The following is a 25448-nucleotide window of genomic DNA, read 5'->3' as shown; positions in this document are numbered from 1 at the left end:
AGAGACACAGAGAGAGAACACAAGGGAGAGGGAGAAGCAGACTCCCCACTGAGTGGGGAGCCTGATGCAGGACTCTATCCCAGGACCCTGGGATCATGACCTGAGCCGAGGGCAGACGCTTAACTGACTGAGCCACCCAGGTGCCCTGTTTATTTGAAGTTTTTGATTTTTTTTTTGTTGTTGTTGTTCATTATGGATTTTTCCTGCATCCATCATTAAAATATTGCATTAAAATCTTATTTACCCTAAACAAAGTGTGGTCTGTCCATGCCATGGAATATTATTCAGCCGTGAAAAAATTAAACACTGACCCATGCTATGATGTGGATGAAACCTTGAGGACATCACACTCAGTGAGAGAAGCCAAACACAGAAGACCACATATCTAGGATTCTGTGTATATGAAACGTCTGGAACAAACAAACCCACAGAGATAGAAAGCAGATTGGTGGCTGTCAGGAGCAGGGGGAGGGGAATAGGGAAGTACTGCTTATGAGTAAGGGGCTTCCTCTGGGGGAGAGGGGGAGATGAAAATGTTTTGGAGCTAGATAGAGGTGGTGGTTGCACAACACTGGGAATGTACCAAACACCGCTTTTATTTTTTTTTAAGATTTTATTTATTTATTTGAGAGATAGAATGAGAGACAGAGAGCATGAGAGGGAAGAGGGTCAGAGGGAGAAGCAGACCCCCCGCTGAGCAGGGAGCCCGATGTGGGACTCGATCCCAGGACTCCAGGATCATGACCTGAGCCAAAGGCAGTCGCTTAACCAACTGAGCCACCCAGGCGCCCCAAACACCACTTTTAAATAGTTCCTTTTATGTTATGTGACTTTAACATCCATAAAATATTTAATAAAAATCTGTATTTAAATATATTATTTATCTTGGTTACTGAGTTTTGTGTAACCCTCTTCACCCAACACACCCCCCTAAATTTTGCTCTGGATTTGAATCGCAGCCTTGCTCCAGTCAGTCCCTCCCCGTCATGAGTCCCAGAGGGAACTTTCTAGTACCTGGATCTGACCTGCTATCCTGTCCCATACCCTGCCGGGTTCAGTACGCCAGTGTCCAGTGGCTTTTGAGCTGATCTCTCCAGGCAGAAAGAGCTCCCCTTTAGAGACCTTGGAGCCTCTGCTTCACCTGGCCTCCCAGCCTGCTCTGAGCTTTCTTCCTTCTCTCTTCTGCCCTAGAACCTGCCACTTCTTGGAGATTTCGTTCAAGCTGCACTTCCTTGTGATCTGTGAAACTGACTCTCTTCTGCAGCCCCACAGCCCCAGCCCCAGCTCACCCCTGAGCCAGCCTCCTCCCTGGGAACTCTGCTCTCCTCGCAAGGAAGGCCCTGCCTCACACTGGGGCGGATCTTCCCAACACTCGGATGTGCGACTCTTCTTGTCACCAAAAGGCACAAGCGCTCAGAGTCCTGTAATGACCTTCCTATGAGCAGCTCCAGGCAGGGATAGTCATCCAGGAAACTCCAAAGCAGGGTCAGAGTTGCCCTTGAAGACTACCTCCATCCTCCTGCGGACTCAGGGACCCAGTCTGTTTCATTCTCTCTCTTACACTGTCTCCCTCTGTCTCTCTCCCTTCCTCTCACCCGTCCTCCCTCTACACACACACATTCTCTCTCTCTCTCCTCCAACCGCTGCAATCTGGAAGAAATTACTCTTCTAAACAACCAGACTTCCCCAGCTTCAGGAAATTCCAAGCTGGGCAGGGGGAGGGGCCGGGCTGGGGGGCGCGCCCTGGCCATCCCCCACCCCTTCTGCGTGTCCTCTGTGCACACCCAGTCCGGGCCTCGTCCCGCCCCCACACTCTGCCCGGAGGCCTCAGCTTTTCCACCGCTGCTTTCGAGTCCTTTAAATCCTAGAGGCAAACTTTTGGGGGATAAGGAAGGCTTGGGAGGGGCCTGCGCCTTAACCCTCTCTGCCCCAGACGGACTGAGCTGGCCTGGTCGGTGACTCCGCGGCCCGTCTGGGTTCCTACCATGGCCCCCGAGAGGGGCTGACACTTCGGTCCCCGGTGCAGGTAAAGAAGAGGCCCGATGCCAGGACCTGCCAGGGGTGGGGCCCGGGCTCCTGGGTCTGAGGCCTGGACGCCAGGGCCTGAGGGAGGGGGGCTTGGGAACCTCTGACTCCTGGGTCTGAGGAGTAAGAAAGGTAGGAGGCAGGACTCCTGGGACCTGAGCGGGGGGGTGTCCTGAGGAGGCGGCACTGTCGACCTGGGCGCCTGGGTCCTGGACCCCCCTCCAGGTTCCGCATGATACTTCCTTTGCCAGGTGAGAACCGCCCGGAGGAAGAAGGAAGAAGGCGCGGGCCTGGGCCTCGGAGGCGGAGGTGGGCTCCGAACCAAGGAGGGGGGTCCCCCAGTCTAAGCCTGAGAGCGCGCCTGCCCCACTCAGCGAGGACCAAGAGGTAAGGGGCCGCGGGGAGCCGGGCCCCGGGGTCCCAGGTCAGGTCCGGAGGGACGCGGGACAGACGGGCAAAGGGACCGCGGGCGCTCAAGTCCGGGAGGCAGCCACGTGGCCCGAGGAAGTGCGGCGAGCCCACGGGCGGGGGTCTCCCCCTCCCGGGCCCGGCTCCGCCCGCCTCGCCGCCTCCCCCCAAAGCCGAGAACCGGTCGGGCCGGGTGTGGAGCGGGCGGTTATTTCCGTCTTGGCGGGGCTGGGGCCGGAGAGGACAGAGGTGAACCAGCTGTGCCCTCCACTCCCGCAGCTGGGGCGGAGGGAGGCAGGAGGAGGGCGGCTCCGCCGAGCCTCGAGTCGCAGGGCTAGGGCCCCTCGGGGTTCCGCCCTCGCTCCTGCACGCTCTGCCCCTTGCGCGTTTGTCACTAACAACAGCCCCTCTGTAGGAGCCCTGGCCGGCTGAGGGGGTTTTTTCCTAGCATGACCTCATTGCATCAAGCACACAACTCTGCTAGAGGGAGGTTAGAGCCCTCTAAGAGGACCCTGAGGTTCGAGTCACTCAGAAGTGGAGTGACTTGCCCGAGGCCCTCAGAGCTGGCAAGAAGAGGCCGCACTCAGAAACGATTTCTAACTCATTATTCTCTGTCTGGGATGGAAAAAAGGAAAGAAACGCAAACAAACATGGTCAGGGGTGTAGGAAATCCCTGGATATGGAAACATTGTTTCCATGGGGATGCACACCCACCCACCCTATCCAAGGGGGGCTATGAACAATAGGATATCATCTTTAGACTCTCATCAGGTTTAGACTCTGCCTGGTTTCCAAAACCAGCCCCCAACATTTATTGCTGTGTGACCCAGGGCAACTTACTCTACCTCTCTGTGCCTCAGCCACCACCTCTGTAAAGCTGAGTCGTTCTGAGGATTGAATGAGTTTGTTTATTTGAGTAACGCACTTAGGTCCCCTACCTGGCCCAGAATAAGTGCTTAGGACATACAACATCAGCATCGTGACTATACTTCGCAAGTACCCCTAGCAAACAGGCATTCTGACTTCCGTTTTTCAGTGGACTAAACTGAGGTTTAAGGTTGAGGAAGTGAGTTCCGGGTCCCACGGAAAGGAAATGGCAGGTGTGTTTGGCCAGTGGCATTGTGGCGTTGGTGCCCTGGTAGGGCAACAGAAGGATGGGATGAGGGACCAACTAGGGTATGGGCAGGGAGAAGAGCCAAGTGGCAGAGAGCTGTCAGGGAGGGGTCAGTTCAAGAGGCAGCAGGCAGTGGAAGTGGTAAGTCTAGGCTCTGGGGTCCCACAGAACTGGCTTTGTGACCTTGGGCAAGCCACATACCCTCTCTGAGTGTGTCCTTCTCTGGGACATGGGAGAATGACCCCAGGTGGCCACTGAGCATTTTATTGAACTTTTGCTGTGTCCTGGGTGTTGCCAAGACTTTACTGGCAACATCCGACCAATCTTGCAAAGAGACTAGGAAGTGTTACAGGAACATCCTATATTCCTATGTTCCATTTTGGAGAGGAGGAAATGAAGTCAAAAAGGTTAAGTAGCTTGCCCAAAGCCACACACACACACACAGCCAGATGGAAACCTAGGCATTTGGCTGAGTTGTGTTCTTTTCACCTGCAACTCACTGCAGAGTAAGGCCGGGCACTGCTAGCACGGGGAGAGGGTTGTTTTTTGTTTTTGATTTTTCTTTTTTTAAACTGTGGATTGAGATTTATTAATGAGCAGAGGTAAGCATTTAAAAAAAATAAAATAGATTAGAATTGAAAATATCTGAGTGCCTAGCATGTTGTAAGTCTTGTTTCATAAAATGTTTGTTTCCCTTGGGGGGGGTGTGGAGAGGAGAGGTGATTGCGTGTCACGTTGCCGTTAAAATATATTTATTCATCTAGGCTGAGGTCAGAGAAGTTTGAGAAACACTACAGAGGTGGTAAATCAAGACTGGTTTTCCCAGAGAAATAAATATAAAGTGTGTGTGTGTGTGTGTGTGTGTGTGTGTGTGTGTGTGTTGGGATAGGGTAAAGGGCGATCCTCAGAACACATCCAACTATAATTATTTTAAATCCTCTTAGCTTTAATTTTTCTCTGCATTATCAGTGATATTTCCCAGGGCGCTAGTTACTAAAAGAATAGTGCTGGCTGCTTTGACTTTTTCATAGGATTTTATCAAATCTTGATCTTGTTCTATAGTTATTTGAGGAAACATCCTCCCCTCCCCCCGCCCCCAGCACTAGCACTACTAATTAGCTGGTACTATTACAAATATAGTTGTCTTTAATTGAGATTTTCTATGTGCCCTGCAAGGAAGGTAGTGTTATTTTATCCATTTTACAGAGAGGAAACAGACATAGAGGAATCACTTAATTTATCCCAATCATACAGTTGGCAAAGAAAGGGTGGGGCTTCAATTCAAACAGAAAGATTTTTTTTTATTATTATGATAACAGTGACTGTTAAAACAAAAGTACAAGGTCATCAAAGTCCTTCCCAGAAGTTCCATAAAAACAGCCAGGTTCCAGGATATAGGCAAATGTTGGCAATTTACCGTATTTACCATAGAAGCCAGAGCAGCCATGAGACAATCGCACACCGAGTTTATAGGGGACTAGCTGCCAGTTTCAAATTTATGCCACTCTTGCTATTTTTAGAGAAATAAATAGAAAAATTTGCAAAAAAAAAAATGCAAAAAAACCCCACATTATATTGTCCCTTTCAAAATCAAATAACTCGAATTATAAAATGTTGTACAAGTATATAGATGCCCAGGCCCACCCTGAACCCGAATTTGAGGTTTCAGGCAGACCTGCATTATGACTTGTGTGTGCCCTAGGCAAAGCTTGCATGCATACATATTTATTTATATTTTATAACTGTGTTGGTGTAAAGACAGACATAATCCACACATTTTAAAATAAGTTAAAACACTGTAACATTTTGGGGGGCCTCTAGAAGTGTGGTGGGCCCTAGGCACTTGGTGGACAAAGTCAGCCCTGTCTTCAGGGAAGGGGCCTCGGGGAAGCTGGTGTTTCCCTGCCAAGCTTAGGAGACACTTGGAAGAGTTGGTGAAGCATGTTGCCTGTTGCCCGGCCGGTAGGAGGACTGGGATATTAGTTCTTAGTGGAATCAGCATGGCGCGCGGTGGTCATGGGCGGACCTAAATTGCAGTCCGTGACTTAGGGCCTCCGGAGACGCCGTTTCCCGCCACCATCTGCCGTCCTGTCGTTTGGGAGAGCATCCTCTGAACCGCTGTCTAGGCCCAGGCTGGGGACGTGGGCTGGGTCGGCCCCTCCGGGCGGAGGCGGCGCTGACCCGTCCCCACCCCGACCCCATCCCCGCAGATGCCGGTGCTGAAGCAGCTGGGCCCCGCGCAGCCCAAGAAGCGGCCTGAGCGCGGCGCCCTGTCCATCTCCGCGCCGCTCGGCGACTTCCGGCACACGCTGCACGTGGGGCGCGGCGGCGACGCCTTCGGGGACACTTCGTTCCTGAGCCGTCACGGCGGCGGGCCGCCTCCCGAGCCCCGGGCGCCGCCCGCCGGGGCCCCGCGCTCCGCGCCGCCGCCCGCCGTGCCGCAGCCCCCGCCGCCTGCCCTCCGCGCGCCCGCGCCCGCCGACCCGCTGCTGTCCTTCCACCTGGATTTGGGCCCCTCCATGCTGGACGCGGTGCTGGGCGTCATGGACGCGGAGCGCCCGGGGGCCGCTGCCGCCAAGCCCGATTTGGACCCCAGCTCCGGGGCGCAGCACTCCAGGGCCCACTGCCGCCCCAACGCGGATCTCGAGCTGGACGACGTCATCGGCCTGTAGGCACCCCTGTTTCCGACGCGTTTACCGTCCGGCATCCTACTTCTTTATACATAAACGGCTAAGGTCTTTGCCCCGAGTTCTGTCTCTTCACTTTGCACGTGGGAAGGGAAGACGGGGTGGAGGGGCAAGGGGGATCGGTGATGGGGTCCCGGCGCCTTTAAGGACCAGGTGTGTATCACCTGTAGCTCTTTCCCCGCAGAGACTGGACGAAGGTCGAGATCGGACGGTGGGCCTGGAGTGGTGGGATGTGGCCCCTTTAACTGCGGGGGGCGTGGTTACACGGTGCCCCTTTCAGGGGCGGTGTCCCAACGTGGCCGCTTCACAGCCACATTCATTCATCAATTTTGACAGAGCGCCTGGCCTGCCAGACCTGGCCCAAGGCCCGGCCTGACTTGCTCCCGGGGGCCCACTGACTCACTCTAGGGGGGCCCACCTAACTCGCTCCCGGGGGGGGGGCTCGGCCTGATTCGCTGCAGGGGACCCGCTGACGCTCCCGGGGTCCGGCCTGACTCGCTGCAGGGGGTCCGCTGACTCGATCCCGGGGGCCACGTGACTCGCTCCAGGGGGCTGGCTAGATTCGCTCCCTGGGGCCGAGTGCAGTGGCTCCGGGAGCCTGACTCCCGGCCCGCGTATCCAGTGAACCCCTCGAGGCGAGCTGCCCTTACCCTGTGAGCGGCCGCGCCGGAAAGTGGTTGGGAAGAGGCAGGGTCCCGGTGGGGGAGTCACACCCCCCTCGGAAAGATGTGTCGGCCCGAGGGGGCCAGCGGCGTCCCAAGTCAGGGCTACCTAGTTTGCGCCTGCTGGGGTACAGTTGTCCGGCCGAGGGCACGACCCACAAGGGGCGGGAGGGCGGGGCAGCACGTGCCGACCTTTAGGCGAGGGGCGGAATCACCCCTAGGTAAGGGCGGAGCCAGCCCAGCGAAGAACCTGGAGGAGGCGGGGTTGTACACGCGGAGCGTAGCCGGGGGCGGCCCAAAAGGGCGTGGTCGCACCTGTAAACCTTGTGGACCCGCGGTGGGGCGGGTCCGGGTCCTCGAGGGCACTGAGGGAGTCGGTCACCCCGCGGGCGGTGCCCAGCCTGTAAGCCCTTTGGACCGAGGAGGGCCACACACGCGCATGGGCCGCGCAGGCGCGGTCAGGCTCCCCGAGGACACCGTGCGCACGGAGCCGCCCGCCAGGCCGGTGATCGGAGGCCCCGCGAGCGCGCGTGCGCGGCTCCCAGGGCGGCGGGAGCGGGGCGCGGCCGGTGACGTCCTGGCGAGGCTCCCCCCGCACCCCGCTCCCATGGCGGCGGCCCCCGCGGCCGAGCCCGCGGCGCCGCCGGCCTGCCGCTTCTTCCTGGAGGGCCGCTGCCGCTTCGGCGCCCGCTGCCGCCAGCCCCACCCGGGGGCGCCGGCGCCGTCTCGGCGCGGGGCCGAGGCCGAGGCCGGGGCCAAGAAGCCGCCGCTGCGCACGGCCGCGGCCGTCATCCAGCGCATCCGCTGGGACCCGCGCCTCGACCCGGCCGACTTCTCGGTGGGCTACGCCGACCGCTTCCTAGGCGTGCGCGAGGAGCCTTTCGGCGCCTTCTGCTGGGACGAGCCGCTGGCGGCGCTTGGGCCCGGAGTCCTGGCCGTGCCGCAGCACCGGGTGCGCTACTTCCGCTTCCGCGGCCGCATCGTGTGGGACCGCGCCTCGCGCACCGACCTCGTCTTCGGCTCGGGCTCGGCGGCGGGCCGCGGGCCCACCATCCTGGACGCGCTGGGCGGCGGGGGCGCGCACGACGGCGGCGAGGACGCGCACGACGGATGTGAGGACACCCACGACGGCGGCGAGGACGCGCACGACAGGGAAGACGCGCATGGCGGCGGGGGCGCGCGCAGCGCTGAGGACGCCCACGGCGGCGGGGGCGCGCACGGAGGGGTGGCTGCCGCTCCCGCTCCCGCTGACACCGGAACCGGGCTGGAGGCCAGGGAGCGGCGCAGGGCCGAAGGCCAGGCTTCCCCGTGGACAGAGCTGGAAAGGGTGCTGAAGCCGGCCGCCACGGGCAGGGCCACGGAGCCACACAGTGGGCCGGCACAGGCAGCGCCGGGACCAACCCCCGCACGAGGTTTTCCCGAGACGGAAGCAGAGTGGGGTCCTGGCGCCCGGCCCTCGGAAGGCAGAGGGACCGCTGGAGCCAGGGCCACCGCTGGAGCCAGGGCCGCGGCGCCTCGCCAGCCCCGCCCCACGCATTTTGTGGCTCTCATGGTGACTGATCCCGGGCTGCAGGCGGGGGTGGCCAAGGCCCAGGAAGAGCTGGTTCGAGCCGCACCCTCGTGTGCTGCGTTCGTGGTACCCGCGGGGGCCCTACACCTGACACTAGCCCTCCTGAGGCTGACAGGCCCCGGGAAGGTAGCCGCCGCAGTCGGTGCACTAAGACGCGCGCTCCTGGCCCCAGGAATTCAGGCACCCCCGCAGCTGAGCTTTAGGAGCCTGCTTCTCCTGGGGCAGCATGTGCTCTGTGCCCCCCCCTCCCCCTCCCTGGAAGATATGGCCCAAGTGCTGAGACAGAGGCTGGAAGCCGAGGGGCTCAGAGTAGTACAGCCCCTAGAGGGGCTACACCCCCACCTCACCCTAGCCAAAGTGCCCCACGGATCTCAAGTCGGCCTCCCGCAGCCTGGGTTCAGCCCAAGGCAGGAGCTGGGGAGCCAGACCCTAGGGGAAGTCTGGCTGTGCCGCATAGGCAGGACAGGGGACACCTACCAGCCTCTGGCTGAGCTGCCCCTGGGATGACGGTCCCCTCAGACCTCTGCAGGAGACCGCACTCAACCCCAAAGAACCTGGGAAGATCCAGGCCAAGCAGGAAGGGACAAAGTGCTCTCTCTCTCTCTCTCTTTAATTTTGGTTTCTCTCAAGCTTCCAAATGGTGCTCAGTGATCCAAGGAAAGAATGAAGGAAGGAGAAGGGAGGGGGAGAGGGAAGGGAGGGAAGCAGAGGAGGAACATCTGGAAAAAAAGCAGCCTGACAGTCCAGCTGTTTGCCAACTCATCGCACATCCTCCAGTTACATGGCAGAAGGGGGGGGGGGGGCAAAAAGAAAAAGGGGAGGAAGAAAAATAACTTAAATAAACACACACAAAAAGAAAAGAGAAGGAAACATGACGTGAGCTGGTGATCCATGAAGGCAAGGGAGGGAGGGTAACCGTTTTACCTGTGCTGAACCAAAGAAGGGTGGGGAGCAGGAGGAGGAGGGAGGGAAGGAAAAAAAAACAGAAGAAACACGGGGGTGGAGGGAGGAGGGACACGGAGACAACTTAATACAACTGTGGACGAGGCGGCCCGGCCGAGGTCCCGCGATGGCCTCCGGAGTCCTCAGTGCGCAGTGTCGGCGTGGACGTGGTGGCGGCTTGGCGGCGGCATTTCTGGCGTGGGGGGCTGAGGGCGGGGCACAGTCTCTACACAGCTCCCCTAGCCCCGAACACTGAGGCCCCGGAGGGCTGGGCAACAAGAGTCTGTGGTGAGGCGGGCAGGTGGCGGGTGGCGGGCTGCGGTGCTGGTGCCCCCGCCAGGGCGGGCACGGGCGGAGCGGCCTGTCTTCTTCTGGCCCCCCCGGCATGGGATGGGCCAGGGTGCCAGGTCGGTACCGGAGTACAAGCTCGAGAGAGAGAGAGAGAAAACACTGAGACAGCATTAGTGGGGGTGCCAGCTGGACACAGAGCAGCCTACAGACCACGCCCCCAACCCTCCGCTGTCCCACCCCCTCCTCCCCCAATCCCATCCCTCTGAGGCAAAAAATAAAAATGTAGAAAAAATCTCTGTACAGACTCCCCGGTACGAAAACGGGGACAGGGATGGTGGCTCTTCCTGGAGCCCACTCCCCACGAATTAATTTACAACCCAAGTCCATGGCTCAAAAACAAAATCGGCAAAGGTGGCGCTGGGGGGCCACAGCCCTGCCCCCACCCCGCCCCCATCCGCGCTGGTGCTCAGAAGGCTGACAGCTGCGCCAGGCTGAGGCGGCAGTCGACGCTGGCGTTGTCCGGGCCCGTGTATGCCAGGCCCAGGGGCTCTAGGAAGGCCCGGCAGGCGGCCTCGCCCTCGAAGGCCAGCTCGGCCTGCAGGTAGGAGACTGGCAGCGCAGGGCGGAAGCTACGGAGACAAGAGGAGAATGTGATGAGGCGGGCGGCGGGCAGGGGAGGGCCCCACGAGCAGGGAGTGGGTGCCCCCCCTTAGGGCACCCAAAGGGTTTCCTCAGCACGTTACCTGACCTCTCACCCCTCCCCACCCAGCCTCCCCACCTCCAGGGCTTGGGGGGGCCCGGGGTGGGGCTGCTGGCCCCAGCCCCGGCTGTGCCCCCCTTCACCCTCACTTACCTGTACGGGGGGACCAAGAAGAGGGGATGGGAGGGAAGGGCCCAGCTGGCTCTTCCGCTGCTCAAGGGCCTGAGCAGTCCCTCAGAAGAGGGCCCGCTGCGGCCCAAGGGCAGGGGGCCAGACAGAGGGAGTGACCCGAGGGGATGGGGGTGGGCGTGGGTTGGCAGGTCTGACAGCTACTCTGGGGGACCCACCCTGGCTGTGCCCCCTGCCTGGGTCAAAGCGCCTCAGGAACGCCAGCACAGGGTCAGCCAACGCCTGTTACACGCCGGCAACAGTCACTTGCAGTTGCTAAGAAGACTCGGCGTGTGCTGGGGACTGGCTGTTAACCTGCTGAATTCTCTCCCAGAAACCGCGTCACCCTGCCCTTTAGAAACAGACGCTGAGGGAACCGAGCCCCACAGGCAAAGCCACCTGGGCAGCATCACACAGGGAGGGTGCCGCACAAAGGACGTGCCCCAGTCCTGCCTCAAGCCCGCGCTCCATCACAGCTCTGGACATCCATGGGAGCACGAGAGCGCCTATTTCTCCCCACAAGGGAGCTGGCCTCCTGGCCACCCTGCAAAAACCTGTTCTGGGGGCTCTGGGAGGGAGGGGCTCGTCTGCTAAGGAGGGGGGGAATGAGAGCGGGTGGCCAGTGTAGGCCAAGGCCCCTCCTACAAGGCACCTTCACGGCGGTGGCCCCAACCAAGACCCAGCACATATGAACTAACCACAGCAGTGACCGGCCCACACGACACCCCCGGGAGCCACACAGAAGCTTGGGAGCTGCTATCCTGCTGCGGAGGGCAGACTCCGGGACAGCCCACGGGGCCTTTAGACAGCCCACCTCCCCGTCACTCCCAGGTAGATAACCAGGTCCTGTGCATCCTGTCGCCTTCATGTTTCTGTCCCACATCCTTGTCTACTTCTGCGGCTCCTGCCCTGGCTCAGCCTCTGCCTTAAATCTGGACCCAAACCGGATCCTGGAGTGTGTTTCCTAACTTCAGTGTGACTGTCCCTCCCCAGTCCGACACCATTCCTGTGGCTCCTAAGCTAACTGATGTGGGCCCTTGGACCTACCAACCTCTGACTGAGGATTCTCAACCTTGGCAAGACCGACACTGGGGCCGATTCTCTGTTGGGCGTCCTGGGCCCTGCAGGAGGCTGAGCAGCATCCCTAGCCTCTACCCACTGGACACCAGGAGCAACCCCTACTAGTGCCAACAAAAGAGGTCACCTGACATCTCCTTACGTCACTAAGGGGCATCTCCCCCCGGTAGAACCACAAGTTGCCCACCATGCACGCGCACGCAGCACAGGGAACAACTAACGTACAGAGAGCTTACTCTTTTTACGCACAGTCCCTGATCTAGCTTGTGCCCACATCACACCTGCCTCCCTACATGTTTTCTGTCCTCTGAAAGTAGCTCGAGTTGGAATGGGGTCTTGGTCCCGTTAGATCAGAAGCTACCAAGAGCACAGCCATCTTTCCTAGTTTGTCTCTACCGAGTGGGACTCAGTGTCAGGAGAGCCGTGAAAGGTGAACAGAGACCGAGGAAGGAAACCAAGAGCCCAGAGCAAGAAAACAAACCAGGGTCCAGGGTGACGCGAGCAGGAGAAATAGACACTCGGGGGTGGAGAGGGAACCCTGGAGCAGCGAGACAGAATGGGGAAGAAGGGAGATGCAGAGGCAGGCCTAGGGAGACAGAGAGCCAACAGTGGGAAGGGAAGCAGGAGGGGCTGGGGAGCAGGGTACGTGTAGAAAGAAGACATGGGGACAGAGGACCAGTGTCCAGGGCACGGGAGCTGGAAGCCGGACAGCCCACGAGTGTGCAGAGGGAGGAAGGAAGTGGGGAAGGAAGGCAGCGGCGGGGCCGGCAGAGCAGAGGGGGCAGGGGAGAACCCAGCTTCACATACGTTTTGATCATCGCCTTGAGGGCAGCTTTGCGCTCCCGGTCTGCAAACTTGTCCACCAGGTACCCAGACATGCAGGGCGCATGACAGTAGAGCCGGAAGAAGCGGTGGTAGTTGCCCAGAGCCCAGGCCGCCCTCAGTGCCAAGGCGTGAGCCACACAGGGGTCTGCCTTCAGTTCCCGAGTCAGGTACGCCAGCTCCGTGGTGATGTCTGCAGTCCGAGACAGAAGAGGATCAGTAGCGCCCAACCCCGGGGGCCTGGGGCCACCCCGTCCCGCAGGCAGCCTCTCTCACCTCCTGAGTTCTTGGTGAAGATGTAGTAGAGGACGCGGTAAGCAGTGAACTCGCCCACGTTGCCTGGCAGGTTCTCGGCGTACAGCGACTTGAGCTGCGTCTGGCACTGGTTGAACTCCTCATGGTCGCCCTGGAGCCCGGGGCACGGAGAGAGAGACCGTGAGGCCGGGACAGGGAGCCCAGGAAGAACCCGAAAGGGCCTCAGCACTGCACTCACCTTCTCTAAGGCGATGCGGGCGTGCGTCTCGTACACCTCCACCGTGAACTCCGTCCGCACACCTTGCACCTGGAACGGCAGGAGAGCAGTGAGGCCACCGCAGGGCGGGGCTCTCCCACCACAGGCCCTCCCAGCAGCCCCCTCACCGTCAGGTCCTGCCGAATCGACTTCATCTGCTCGCAGGCAAAGGCGTAGTCTTGTTTCTCTTTCCAGTGGGACTTAACCATACACAGAGACTTTTTCAAAACCTGGGAAGGAAACCAAACGATGGCTCAGAAAAATTTCAGCAGGATGAGTGAAGCCATCGCTAAAACCCACCACACCTCCCCCAACTCAGTATTCTAAAATGAAGGCGGCAACATCAGACTCGTTTAATAACTTACTACCGACTTTAAAAAGAACCCAACACGTTTGGCAAGAGTAACCACTCCCGACCTCAGCTGCCCACGTCAGCGTGTCCCCTGGGACGGAACATGAACCATGCCGCTGCTGCGGCCTCAGCAGAGGACACGGGGGCCTGATCGTCCCCGCCTCAGGCAAGCTGGCCTGGGAAGGCCGCTTCCTGAGGAGACGGAGGCTCAGAGCAAGTCTCCCGATGAGGCCACACGACCCGGACTTAGTCTTCAAAACACAAGTTCTGCCCTCAAGTCACCTCTCAGAGAGCTCCCAGGCCCCTGCCGCCGCACCACGGCCTCGGGTGCGGTCTCTGCCATCCTCCCTGTGTGGTCGCCACGGCCCCGTGCTAGCAGCCGCCCCGCAGGGAGGCCCTGCCCATCCCAGGCACTTACTGCCACAGGGCGCACAGTGGATGGGTCGGGGGCGCAGGTGAGACGCAGGTAGTGCTTGGTGACGTCAGGGCAGGTGCCCACGATCTGGAGTTCCTGCCAGTCGGGGTCAGCACCGCTGCTCTCCAGGCTGCCCATCTGCAGCACCAGGGGCTCGAGGCGCAGGCGGCGGGAATGTCCGTGCTGGAAGCGGGCCGCCCGCTTCTGCTTCTTCAGCTCACGCTCAGGGTCCTCACACTCTAGTGCGGCCATCTTTTTGCGGCTGCGCTTGGTGGGACCAAGATCGTGCCTGAAAAAGGAAGTCAGGGGTGAACAAGACAGATGTCACAGCCTGCCCCTCCCACTGCGCCCCAAGAACCCCGATCTCAGCCCCACCCCCCTGGCCACCGGCCCAGAGTCTCACCTCTTCCCACGCTGTGCCCTGCCTCGGCCCCGGTCCATGTGGGCCCCCCGACCTCCTCGGCCCTTCGCGGGGGGGTTCCTGCGACCCACAGGGTGACACTCATTCCCTGAGTAAGAACTGTCTGAATCCGAGTGGGAGTCACTGCACAGAAGCAGCAGGGAGGTAAGGCCTGCAGCGGCCCCTCCCCCCACACCCCTCCCCCCACCCCCAGGCCGCCAGTCCCCGTACCTGCGGCGGAAGTGGCGAGTGGGGGACCGGGAGGAGGAACGGGAGCGGGAGTCCGTGCTGGAGGAAGAGCTGTTGTCCTTCATGAAGACATTGCGGTTGCCAAACTTGGCGAAGCTGCTGCCCCGGGCTCGGCCAGCACCCCCAGCCCCTGGTGTCCCTCGCTGGGACTGGGCACCCCCGCCCCTTGTCGCTGAGCCTGCCCCCCTGGGAGGATGAAGGCTGCTAGGGGCCTCCCACCGCTTCTTCTTGGGGCTCTCAGCCACAGGCTCCCGAGTCAGCCTGAGGATATAGCAGGGCAGGGCATCACCAACCCAGCGCCCCCACCATCCCCAACATCTGCCAGCCGCCCCAGGAACACACAGCCTCAGGCAGGAAAGGAACTTACCCAGGCGACTCAGCTAATACACTGCAAAAGTGGGAGGCAAACCCAACGTTTTCTGTCTAGAGAGTGCTCTTCGCAGCTGAATACTGTGCACTCGCCAGCCTTCACGGCCTGCACCCCACCCCAGGACTGCACCCCCAGGCAGCGCCTGGACCTCCGCTCTACCCTCCTGGCCTTCCCCCCGGGAGCTAACTTTCCCGCTCATTCTCGGGGCTTCAGGTACCTAAGTCTGTAGGTCTCCACTTCAGCACCCAGAATCGCCCTCCTCCCCATCCCCAGCCTGGACTAACCCTGGCAGGGGCTCCCGGCTCCAGTCAATGGTGTAGGCCGAACCGTCCTGCAGCCGGGCCTGCAGCAGCTCCTTGAGCAGCTTCTCCGTCCGGTCCTTGTCCTCCTCCGATTCGCAGGCAGTGAAGCAGCGCTCCACATACTCCTTCATGTCCTGTGGCCAATCGTCGGGCTTCCCGGACAGGCTCCCCCTAGGAAGGGCACATGTGGGACTCAGCCGGCAGAAAAGCCCGTCATCGCTACCGCTCACAGAGCAGACACGCGCCGGACACAACTCGAGCGTCTTCTTTCTCCCCCTCGTTTCGTGTCCACAGCAACCCTGAGGGAGGGACCCCTCCCCATTCTGGAGGAGCAGACTGAGGCTCGGGGTGCAGGCTGACTGCACAGGCAAGGGGGCTGGGACAAGAGCAAGGGGGCGGCCATCACCTGTGGTTCTGGGCTTTCTCGGGGTTGGGCTGGGGGCCGAAGCTGCCGTGCTGGCCCTCTGAGGGGGAGCTGAAGCTCTGGCTGGTGACAGCAAAGGGCCGTTTCTGGATGTTGAACTTGAGACCACCAGTCCCAGGGGCTGCTGTGAGAGCCGCAAAAGCTGGGGTTAGACCTTACCCTGGCCCACCTCAGGCTGCCCTATCCCCAGGAACGGGAGACGCCAAGCTCCAGCAAAGGGCTCCAGGACAGGTGCACCCTAAGCCTGGGGATGACCACAATATCCAGAAGCGCCCCACGCTTGGCTCTGTAAGGTCCAGCCCCCACGCCCTCCCTTCTTCCCAAGTCCACCGCCAACTTACGCTTCATCCGGTTCCACAGCTGTTGGCCCTTCTTGGGCTTGGCAGGCTCGGAGTAGGCGTGTGGCCCATAGGCCTGGCCCGAGGCGGGCCCTGCTTGGCTGTGCTGTGTGGCTGGGGCTGTTCCAGGCTGGGGGCCGCTGTTCAGAGTATGAGCCCCATGCGGGGGGTTGGAGGGCTGAGGGGGCTGGGCTGCCGGCAGCTGCTGAGGGGGGGCCTGGTAGGACATGCTTTCTTCCATGCCAGGGACTGGGGGCTGGTGGAGGAAGCAGGTGCTGAGGACAGGAGTAGAGCTCCCTGTGCTGGCCCTCACACTGTCCTCACGATCACGGCACCACTTAGCTCCCAACCCCACACCTCATTGCCCTGGGCGCTCAGAGCGACTCCCTGAGGAACGGAGAGTTACTGCCCACACTCTTCACAGCTGAGAGGACGCCGGCTCAGACCCTGAGCTGCTCTCCCATGGCCCCCAGCTGCCGAGCGGCAGCAGTGGGCATTAAACCCTGCCGTCCACCTCCTAGGGAGTGCCGCCCCGACAGTGCACCCACCCGGGATTACTGTCTGAGCACATCGTGCGTGCCAATCGAGACCCACACGTGATTACACACGTTCTCAGGGGCCCTGTGAAGTGATGATCCTTCCCACTTGACCGGACTGGCTGAGATGCAGAGAGATCACATGACTTGTAATGACACCACTTGATGGGAAGCTGGGATCCCAGCCCAGATCTATCCACCTTCCCTGCACCAGCTCCACACTCCTCCACACAGCACGCTAAGCGCAAGGCCAGACTGCATGTGTGATGGTGCATGTATGTGTGCACGTGCTGGGGGAAAACTCAGAAGACAGGCTGCCACGCTGCAAACCGCTCCCACCGTCACCCCAACGCCGAGCCCCCAGGCCTTGCCCAAGTCCTAAGCCCATCCTGGTTTCAAAAACCATGCTTTGCCCTCCTCGTTATCAGATCAGGAGTTGCTTGGCAGGACAGAAGCCAGGGAGTGGGCAGCTTAAAAAATGCAGGCATCCCCACTGCCCGCCCACTCACAAACACTACATTCCCCTTCTTGAACATGCCAGAGCTGGGTGGGGGCGTTACCTGGTTCAGAGCCCCCTGGTGCTGGGGTGCCGAGGGCTGCTGGGGTGTGGCGGAGCCGTACGAGCTGGCCATGCCATACTGGGAGGGAGAACCGTAGCTCTGGTACATGCTCTGCCAAAGGCACAGAAACAAGGGTCGGTGGAGGCCCAATCCCCTCCCCCTTCTCCTGCCTGCTCAGGAGCCGTACATAACCTGTGATGCTCCACTTCCCCCTTACCCCTTTCTATTTCTCTCCACTGCATAAATGCCCCAAATTCTCTTGCGTTAAAAACAACTAAAATACAACGGAAACCTCTATCGATTCCATTCTTTATTTAACAAATACTTATACTAAGCACCAAGTTTCCTAACCACCACAACAGAACCAAAAATAAAACATGAAAATCCATGCGCTAATGAAGTCTACACTCAAAACGTGCACCGTTGCGGACAGATACAGAGCGGGTCGGGCAGTAAGCTCCGTGAAAGCAAGCCGGGGTGCGGCAGAACACTGCTCTAACTAATCCCGTCGGTCAGAGAAAAGGGCTCCGAGGCATGACCTGGGAACCCTCTGCAAGGTGGGGGCGCGGAGAGACGGGGGACAGGGGGAAGGGAGCTACAGCAGCGCACAGGGGGACGTCGCAGGGGAGAGGAGTGGCCAACAGCAGAGAAGGCAGGACTTGGGACCTGGGAAGGGCTCTCAGCCGGACCACGGGGGCAGTGTGCTAGTGGAAAGAGTTTCGGAAGCTGCACTGCCGTCTTCAAGCCCTCCCCTGGCCGCTGGAACCCGCCCGCCAGCTCCCACTTCCAGCACCCGGCCTCCCGCCGGTCCCTGCAGGGCTGGGCGCTCACCATGGGGTAGTAGTAGCTGTACGGGTAGGCGTAGCTGTACTGCTGGTACCACTGGTAATACTGCTGCTGCTGCAGGGCCGAGGCCTCCGCCTGAGCCACGTACTGCGGGGGGAGAGACACGTGTGCCGTGAGCACGGTGCTGTGGCCCCTGCTGAGGCACGTACGGCGGGGGGGGAGACACGTGTGCCGTGAGCACGGTGCCGTGGCCCCCACTGAGCCACGTACTGCAGAGAGACACGTGTGCTGTCAGCACAGTGCCACGGCCCCCGCCTGAGCCACGTACTGCAGAGACACGTGTGCTGTCAACACGGTGCCGTGGCCCCCGCCTGAGCCACGTACTGCAGAGAGACACATGTGCCGTCAGCACGGTGCCATGGCCCCTGCTGAGCCACGTACTGCAGAGAGACACGTGTGCCATCAGCACGGTGCCGTGGCCCCCGCCTGAGCCACGTACTGCAGAGAGACACATGTGCCGTCAGCACGGTGCCATGGCCCCTGCTGAGCCACGTACTACAGGGGGAGAGACACGTGTGCCGTCAGCACGGTGCCGTGGCCCCCACCTGAGCCACGTACTACGGGTGGGGGGGGACACGTGTGCCATCAGCACTGGTAGCAGGAGCCCACATACCCTGTGGCCCCCAAATGTGTCTAATTACTGGTGGCTAACTGCTGAGGACACAACTGGGTCCACCCCTCTCCAAGAGTCACAGCCTCTACCCGCGGACTCGGGGCACCTCAGGGACCCAGGGCACATCCCCCTCTTCAGGCTGGATTCCCAGGGACAAGGACCACGTGGTGCCCCCCAATCTGAGGCTCCTAGAAGATCTTCAGGGCACCCTGTCCTTGTGATACCAGAGAACACCAAGCGTCTCCCTCCCCAGCAACCCCCACTCAGGGCACCCAGGTCCTGGGTGCCTTCTCACTTGGGCACTGGCAACAGGCCCATTGCTGCTGGCCTTAGCAGAGCTGCCGGCGGCTCCTGCTTTGCTGATGCTGGCCAGAGCCTGGCGGGCCTTCTCCCACTCTGGGTTCTCATGCATAGGAGCCTCCATGCCGTTCTCTCTGCCTGCCCCGGCCACCATGCTGTACTGAGAAGACCTGCAAAGAAGGGACATCGAGTCAGTCTTTTCTCCCCCTATACACAGTGGGCAAAATGCAGACAGGCACATACCAGGACTTGAATCCTAAACTCCCTCCTACTACCTACTGGAGTCTAAATTTTTAAGTCTAGGATATATTTTGATCTGTAACATGCTGACAATGGCTTTCTGTCTCACGCCTTCCTGTGAGGAAAAATCCAACTAGAGACAGAGACCTAAGGCACTTTTCCAAGTACCTGATACACAGCCGTTGCTAAATACCAAATAAAAATACCAGCATCCAAAGAAGTTAACACAGCCTCTGGTACCCACTAGGTCTAAATGGTTTATGAGTCAATTCTGACACCCCCCCCCCCCCGCAGCCAGCAGGTTATCATCACTGTTTTGGAAAAAAACAAGATATTAACAAATTGATAAATGAGAGTATTAAGTGTTGGAGGCTGTGCCTTAATCACGGTTCATGGAATGAATCATCCCAATTTTGAGAAATAAGCACTGTACCGTGAAAACAAGATGCTCAGAGAAATGAAGGAAAACCTGACTGTCCACATTACAACCAAATGCTTCCCTCTATCCTCGTGGCCAGAGGAGGAGCTCATCCGCACTCCACCCACAAGGAGCGCTAGGGGACCTCCCGTCCCAGAGGACAACAGTGGGTCCTGCTTCCTCTTGCCCCCCCTCCGGCCTCTGTCCCTCTAGCCACACTAACCAATCTGTGCTACGTTGATCACCCACGTTGGCCGCCATCTGGACCTTGGGGCATAAGGGGTGGACCTCAGGAGCCAGACTGCTTTCTCACTGTCTACGAGAAAAAAAAGGAGTTAGGGAGACTCAAGGAGGAGCAAGAAAAAGTCACAAAGTGGGGAAGAGAAGGAGATGAGCTCATGAGAAGCCAGGCAGAAGAGGAGTGTCCGTGAAAGAGGACTCCCTGGTGGAATAAAAGAAAAGGGCTTCTGTGTGAGGGGAAGGCCTTCTCCTCCCTGCGGTGCTCTGGGTGGAACAGGAAGGATCTGAAAACGGGGAAGGCTGAAGGAATCTCCCAAAGGGGAAGAGCAGGACCTGAAACCCCTAAGAGAAGAGGGAAGGCCCGAGGGAAGCCCCGGCACAGAGGGCGGGAGGGGGTGGAGGGACCTCAAGCAAGGGCTACAAAGCATTCCAGAGCGAAATACAGCTCCTGAGAGGAAGCAGAGCAAAGTCGGTACAGAGGGAATCTAGAGAGAACTCCAGAGGAGAACAACTCCCGAAGTCACTCCGGGAAACGAGGAGAAGCCCCGAGGGAGCACGGGGAGCCCTGAAGGGAAGACGCGCGCTCTCGGGAAGCCCCGCGGGCTGGGGGCTCCGGAGACGCCTCACCCCGTCCAAACCACCTGCCGGAAACTCCGAGTGGGGCGGGGGGCCTGCCAGAAGGCGAGGGCTGCCTTGGGGCCTACACCTGGGGGGCTGAGAAGCCTGGGTGGGCTCCGAGGCGAGTCCCCGCCGGAGACCCCGACGGTCCTACAGCAAGCGAGGGGACGGACGGGAACGGGAGCCTGGAAGACGCCCCGGACAAGCAAGCTCGGGAAGGGGCGGGGAGAGGCAGGAGGGGACGAGCGGGGGACAGCGCAGGGAGACAGCGGGCGTGCCTCACGGGCACCGGACGCGAGGGGCACCTGGCCGTCCCGGGGGCCCCGAGAGGGCAGTGGCGCCAGGTGGAAGCAGAGCCCGTCCGGACGCCGGCGACCCACTCCAGAGTCACCGCCCGGCCGCGCCGCGCGTGCGCACCACGGCTCCGGCGGGGAGAACGCGGCTCCGGAGCAGCGCGTCGCCGGGGCAACGCCATCCTCCCGGTGGAACGGCCCGGTCAATGGGGGCTGAGAAGGGGCGCTCGGGACCCAGGAATTCCGAGAGCGGGGGCGGGGAGCCCGGCCGACGGCGCAGGCGCGAGGGCGCGCAGGCGCAGTGGCCGCCCGTGCCCGCCACACCCAGTCGTCGCTCGCGCGCGGCGTCCGTTGCTGCGACGGCCCACCAGGCCTCGGGACCCGCTGGGCGTAGGGCCGGAAGGAGATGCCGTCCCCGCCCGCCCGCCCGCCGCTCCCCACACCCACCTCAGCCGTCCGCCCCCTGGACTCGTCAGCAGCGGCCCAAGGAGACAGCGACACGGCCGCGGAACTGCTCGCGACCCGGCTGGTTCTTGTCTTTCTTGGGCTTCGACGTTCTGACCGCGGCGTCCTGACGTCACGCGGAGACCTCGCCCCACCTCCCTCGACCCTGCACCGCCAATGGGCGCCGCGGGCTTGACTTGGGCCCGCCCTCCGCTTACGCAAGGACGCGTGGGCGTTTAAGGCAAGCCGGAAGACAGGGTGGGGACGGTGGCCCCGAGGGGACATGCGCGGCGGATTCCGCCGGCCCTGTGCCCGAGCACGCAGCCCTATTTTGGCTCAGTGAGTGGTAGCCATTGTTGTTTCCAGCTACAAGCTGACGTGAGGAGGGTTGTAAGACTACCTCTGTACAGCGATGTGGAAGCCCAGGGCAGAGCATGGTGAAGTCGGAGAAAGGGGGTGAGAGCAGCCTCCAGCCGGGAAGGGGAGCTTCCCTGGTACATAAAATTGCGGAGGCGCCCGTGGCAGAGGACGCGGCGCCTGCAAACACACGGAGGCGGGCGACCGGCAGAGCCTGGGGAGCTGGGGACTGCAGGGGGACCATGGCTGGGGCAGATGGCTGCGGTGGAGTGGACGTGTGCGGGGTCCGGGGTTGAGCGGATAGGTGTGCACAGGTGGGCAGGTGGGGGTCCGGGGCCGAGCGGATAGGTGTGCACAGGAGGGCAGGTGGGGGTCCGGGGCCGAGCGGATAGGTGTGCACAGGTGGGCAGGTGGGGGTCCGGGGCCGAGCGGATAGGTGTGCACGGGAGGGCAGGTGGGGGTCCGGGGCCGAGCGGGTAGGTGTGCACGGGAGGGCAGGTGGGGGTCCGGGGCCGAGCGGGTAGGTGTGCACGGGAGGGCAGGTGGGGGTCCGGGGCCGAGCGGATAGGTGTGTACGGGAGGGCATGTGGGGGTCCGGGGCCGAGCGGATAGGTGTGTACGGGAGGGCAGGTGGGGGTCCGGGGCCGAGCGGATAGGTGTGCACGGGAGGGCAGGTGGGGGTCCGGGGCCGAGCAGATAGGTGTGTACAGGTGGGCAGGTGGGGGTCCGGGGCCGAGCGGATAGGTGTGCACAGGAGGGCATGTGGGGGTCCGGGGCCGAGCGGATAGGTGTGCACAGGAGGGCAGGTGGGGGTCCGGGACCGAGCGGATAGGTGTGCACAGGAGGGCAGGTGGGGGTCCGGGGCCGAGCGGATAGGTGTGTACAGGTGGGCAGGTGGGGTTCCGGGGCCGAGCGGATAGGTGTGTACAGGAGGGCAGGTGGGGGTCCGGGACCGAGCGGATAGGTGTGCACAGGTGGGCAGGTGGGGGTCCGGGGCCGAGCGGATAGGTGTGCACAGGTGGGCAGGTGGGGGGTCCGGGGCCGAGCGGATAGGTGTGTACAGGTGGGCAGGTGAGGGTCCGGGGCCGAGCGGATAGGTGTGCACAGGAGGGCATGTGGGGGTCCGGGGCCGAGCGGATAGGTGTGCACAGGAGGGCATGTGGGGGTCCGGGGCCGAGCGGATAGGTGTGCACAGGAGGGCAGGTGGGGGTCCGGGACCGAGCGGATAGGTGTGCACAGGAGGGCAGGTGGGGGTCCGGGGCCGAGCGGATAGGTGTGCACAGGAGGGCAGGTGGGGGTCCGGGGCCGAGCGGATAGGTGTGCACAGGTGGGCAGGTGAGGGTCCCGGGCTGAAGGGATAGGTCTGGGCAGGTGGCAGCCACTGGAAGTGCACTGGGGCCAGGCTGGGGAATGTGGACCTGGTGGGCAGCAGCGTGCCATGTGTTTCCATCCAGGCTCCTGACCGATGACATGGTCCCGTCCAGCTCAGGAACCGCTCTGTGTAGTCATTGTAGGCGGTAGAATAGTATTTCAGAAGCGATTTCCTTCCGCATTAAAAACTTTTAAAACTGTTAGAAACTTTTGTATTGATGACTGAGTATCATTTTGTTAGTTAGCACAGTTGATCTTTTTCTGTCCTTTCACTTAAAAAAAAAAAAAAAACTGTTGTAAGACAATTTGGGGTTTACAAAAAGTTGCAAAGGTAATTCGGAGTCCTGGGTACCCTACAGCCGGTTTTCCCTGATGCTATTATCTCGCATTCCTGTACTGTATTTGGTAAAACCAAGAAACCAGCACTGGTACATTACTGGTAACTAAGTTGCAGCTTTGTTTTAATTTCTCTTTTTCCACTAACCTGTCCTTTATGTGCCAGAGTCCAGTCCAGAGGACCCCACTGCATTTAGCATCCCTATACTTTCCAGTGTTATATTTAAGGTGGGTTTCTGGTATGTAGTGTGTAGTGGGATCCTTCTTTTAATCCAAGCCAACAATCTCTGCCTTTTAAAAGAGGTATTTATAACTACACTTTGAACATGATTTTTGGTATGATTACATGTAAATTTATCATCTTGCTATTGGGTTTCTATCTGTCCCATCTTTGTTTCCCTTTTTCTGCTTTCTGGTATGAGATTATCTTTTTTTTAATTGTCATTTTTTAGAGCAGTTTTAGGTGGGGTCTTTGGGACATGTTCTGCCTCAGTTCCCCTTGGCGGCCCTGCAGTCAGACTCTGATGACCGCGGGCTGTGGCGATGTCAGGGCTCACCTTGATGTCTTCTGTCTCAAGGATCACTCTCCTTTCCTGATGCTGAGTCTTGAGCACTGTTGTTTCACGTATTTTGTCTGGCCTTTTGGTTGTTTCAGGAAGGAGAGCAAATCTAGTCCCTGTTCCTCCATCTTGGTTGGAAGTGAAAGTCCTCATATGTATGGTTTTTAAATAAAAGTGGATTTCGCCTTTGTAAAGGTTATGCAAAATGTCCTTCTTTCTTGGTTAAAGCTTCCAGGTTAAAGATCACTGCCGGGCCTGTTGGCGGGAAATCAGGTGGCCTGAATCTCAGGGTGCTTTTGGAATATCCCAACACAGCAGCTTCAGCTTGTGGACGAGGACTCAGGGTCGCTAGAGGGCAGTGTTTGAGATCAGCACGGCCAGAATAGCTGCGGGCCGGCCCAGGGTCCGGCAGCCCAGCTAGTCGAAAGGAGAAATTGAGTCAACACTTGGCCCCCAGAGCCCCTCGCTGGAAACTGCGGTCGATTTTTCCATCCCAGCTTCAGGCCATTCCACACAGAAAACTTCCTTGAACGTGACTTGCAGTGCCGAAGACAGAGACGATTAGGAAGCCCAAGAGCAGCTCCCCAGTGGCAGGCCCCCCTTGAGGGCCTGACATCTGGCACTGCAGGGCCACCAAGCCCGACCCGGAACCCTCGTGCACAGTACGTGCACTACTCCGGTGGCGCTTGGAAGTGACCCCAGCAGTGTTTCTGGAGGGGGGAGCGTGAGCATTCACACCAGGCGGGGGGAGTAGTCTGTTTTTGCTGCCCGGCGAGTTGAGGGAGACTTGTGGTCTAGGAGAATCTCAGAGGAGGGCCTGGGGAGCTGTCTTACGTGCCCCCGCCAGGGGGTGAATCGGCGGAGCTCCCACAGGTCACATGACTGCCCACGGCCATCTGGTGGTGAGTGGCAGGCAGGGCCCTTAATCGCGGCCTCCCCTGCATTTGTCCACTGTGCTGCCACCGTCTGTCACCCCCAGCTCACCTCTCCTTTCCTAGGCAGTCCCTAAAATCCCGAACCCAAGAGCTGTTGTGTTCCAGAGAGCCCTGCCGTGCGGTGATTTATGGGACTCGCCTCTCTCCGTGGCCTTCAGCTCAGAGTTCAGCCTGTCCACAGCCCTTGATAGACATCCTGAGATTCCGATGCCTCTGCTTCATCTTCCCCAGAGTATAACAGCCTGGCCAGAGGGTCACACATGAGCAGACTGTCATCACAGCATCGGGAGCTGCGCGCCCCAGCGTCCTCCAGAGCCCAGCCTTGCCAGCGGCGGTTCCAGCACTGTTCTCACTGTGTCGTGGCGCGGGGGGCGGGAAGGAAAGTGTTCCTCCTCGTTTCAGATTGCACTTCCTAATTGTCAGGCTTTGAACACCCCGTTGTCTGTTCCCTGCTATTGGGGTTTGCGCTTCATCAAATGTGTGTCATAATCGCTTATTTTCAAGTTAAGTGGTCCTTTTCTTAGTGTATGGAAGCTTTGTAGATTATGTTTATGTAGTAATAAAAACACATTTCTCAGCCATAGGTGTGAAAACGGTTTTTCCCTAGACTACCAATTGGCCTTCTGGCTTTACGTTATTGTTTTTAGTTCCACAATTTGTCAAATAAATTACCTTCTCCTTGCCAGCTTTGGGGTATCTTGCTGGAAGTGCTCCCTTTCCGGCCAAGGCACCCCATACAAGAGTCTCCTACTTACTCTTTGCGGTATGTTTGCTCCTTCCTTTGTCTACGGTAGATCTTCACCTGTCTCATCTGTAGAACATCTTCTTCCAGACGGAGACCAATGGTGTCCGCAGAGCTTTGAAACCACACGGCCTTTCACTCTCACTTGACATCTGTCTTCTGTCACACACACACACACACACACACACACACTGAGATCTATTCCTGGCTTA

The 25448-nt window shown here is 59.8% G+C and overlaps 3 protein-coding genes and 1 long non-coding RNA gene across 21 annotated transcripts; 3 read left to right on the top strand and 1 right to left on the bottom strand.

The window, feature by feature from the left end:
- Window positions 1-1803: 1803 nt before the first annotated feature.
- CDC42EP5 (CDC42 effector protein 5) lies at window positions 1804-6288 on the top strand. Its single transcript, XM_036092112.2, has 3 exons — window positions 1804-2026; window positions 2277-2412; window positions 5758-6288. The coding sequence occupies exon 3, from the start codon at window positions 5758-5760 to the stop codon at window positions 6217-6219; it is 462 nt and encodes a 153-aa protein (XP_035948005.2). The 5' UTR covers window positions 1804-2026; window positions 2277-2412; the 3' UTR covers window positions 6220-6288.
- A 911-nt stretch (window positions 6289-7199) lies between these two features.
- On the top strand, window positions 7200-9265 carry LENG9 (leukocyte receptor cluster member 9). The gene has a single exon (XM_036092077.2). The coding sequence runs from the start codon at window positions 7336-7338 to the stop codon at window positions 8971-8973; it is 1638 nt and encodes a 545-aa protein (XP_035947970.2). The 5' UTR covers window positions 7200-7335; the 3' UTR covers window positions 8974-9265.
- LENG8 (leukocyte receptor cluster member 8) lies at window positions 9059-21086 on the bottom strand. Of its 9 annotated transcripts, XM_036092061.2 has the most exons (17): window positions 20939-21079; window positions 19564-19656; window positions 18678-18852; window positions 17755-17856; window positions 16924-17034; window positions 15831-16083; window positions 15472-15613; window positions 15048-15236; window positions 14761-14781; window positions 14376-14654; window positions 14148-14288; window positions 13748-14033; window positions 13106-13207; window positions 12960-13028; window positions 12743-12872; window positions 12452-12659; window positions 9059-10328 (listed from the first exon to the last, which is right to left on the bottom strand). In XM_036092061.2, exons 2-17 carry the CDS (start codon window positions 19599-19601, stop codon window positions 10166-10168), a joined length of 2409 nt encoding a protein of 802 aa, XP_035947954.1. In that variant the 5' UTR covers window positions 19602-19656; window positions 20939-21079; the 3' UTR covers window positions 9059-10165. The 9 variants fall into 9 exon arrangements, with proteins under 9 accessions (XP_035947954.1, XP_035947955.1, XP_035947947.1 ...); XM_036092062.2 differs by lacking the exon at window positions 14761-14781; XM_036092054.2 differs by having other exon boundaries at window positions 10186-12659; window positions 19564-19652; window positions 20939-21086.
- Window positions 21087-21187: 101 nt separating this feature from the next.
- LOC118535656 (uncharacterized) lies at window positions 21188-25073 on the top strand. 10 transcript variants are annotated; one of them, XR_013444031.1, is made up of 3 exons: window positions 21436-21606; window positions 23166-23227; window positions 23788-25073. It is a non-coding gene; the product is annotated as an uncharacterized LOC118535656 (long non-coding RNA). The 10 variants fall into 10 exon arrangements; XR_013444030.1 differs by lacking the exon at window positions 21436-21606 and adding an exon at window positions 22023-22191 and having other exon boundaries at window positions 22648-23227; XR_004917277.2 differs by lacking the exons at window positions 21436-21606; window positions 23166-23227 and adding an exon at window positions 21188-21391 and having other exon boundaries at window positions 24558-25073.
- The last annotated feature ends 375 nt before the right edge of the window (window positions 25074-25448 follow it).

This window comes from Halichoerus grypus, chromosome 15 (assembly GCF_964656455.1).
Source record: "Halichoerus grypus chromosome 15, mHalGry1.hap1.1, whole genome shotgun sequence".
In the NCBI taxonomy this organism is placed as follows: Eukaryota; Metazoa; Chordata; class Mammalia; order Carnivora; family Phocidae; genus Halichoerus; species Halichoerus grypus.
Note: the sequence above shows the minus strand (reverse complement) of the source record. Positions and strands in the feature narration are given on the sequence as shown.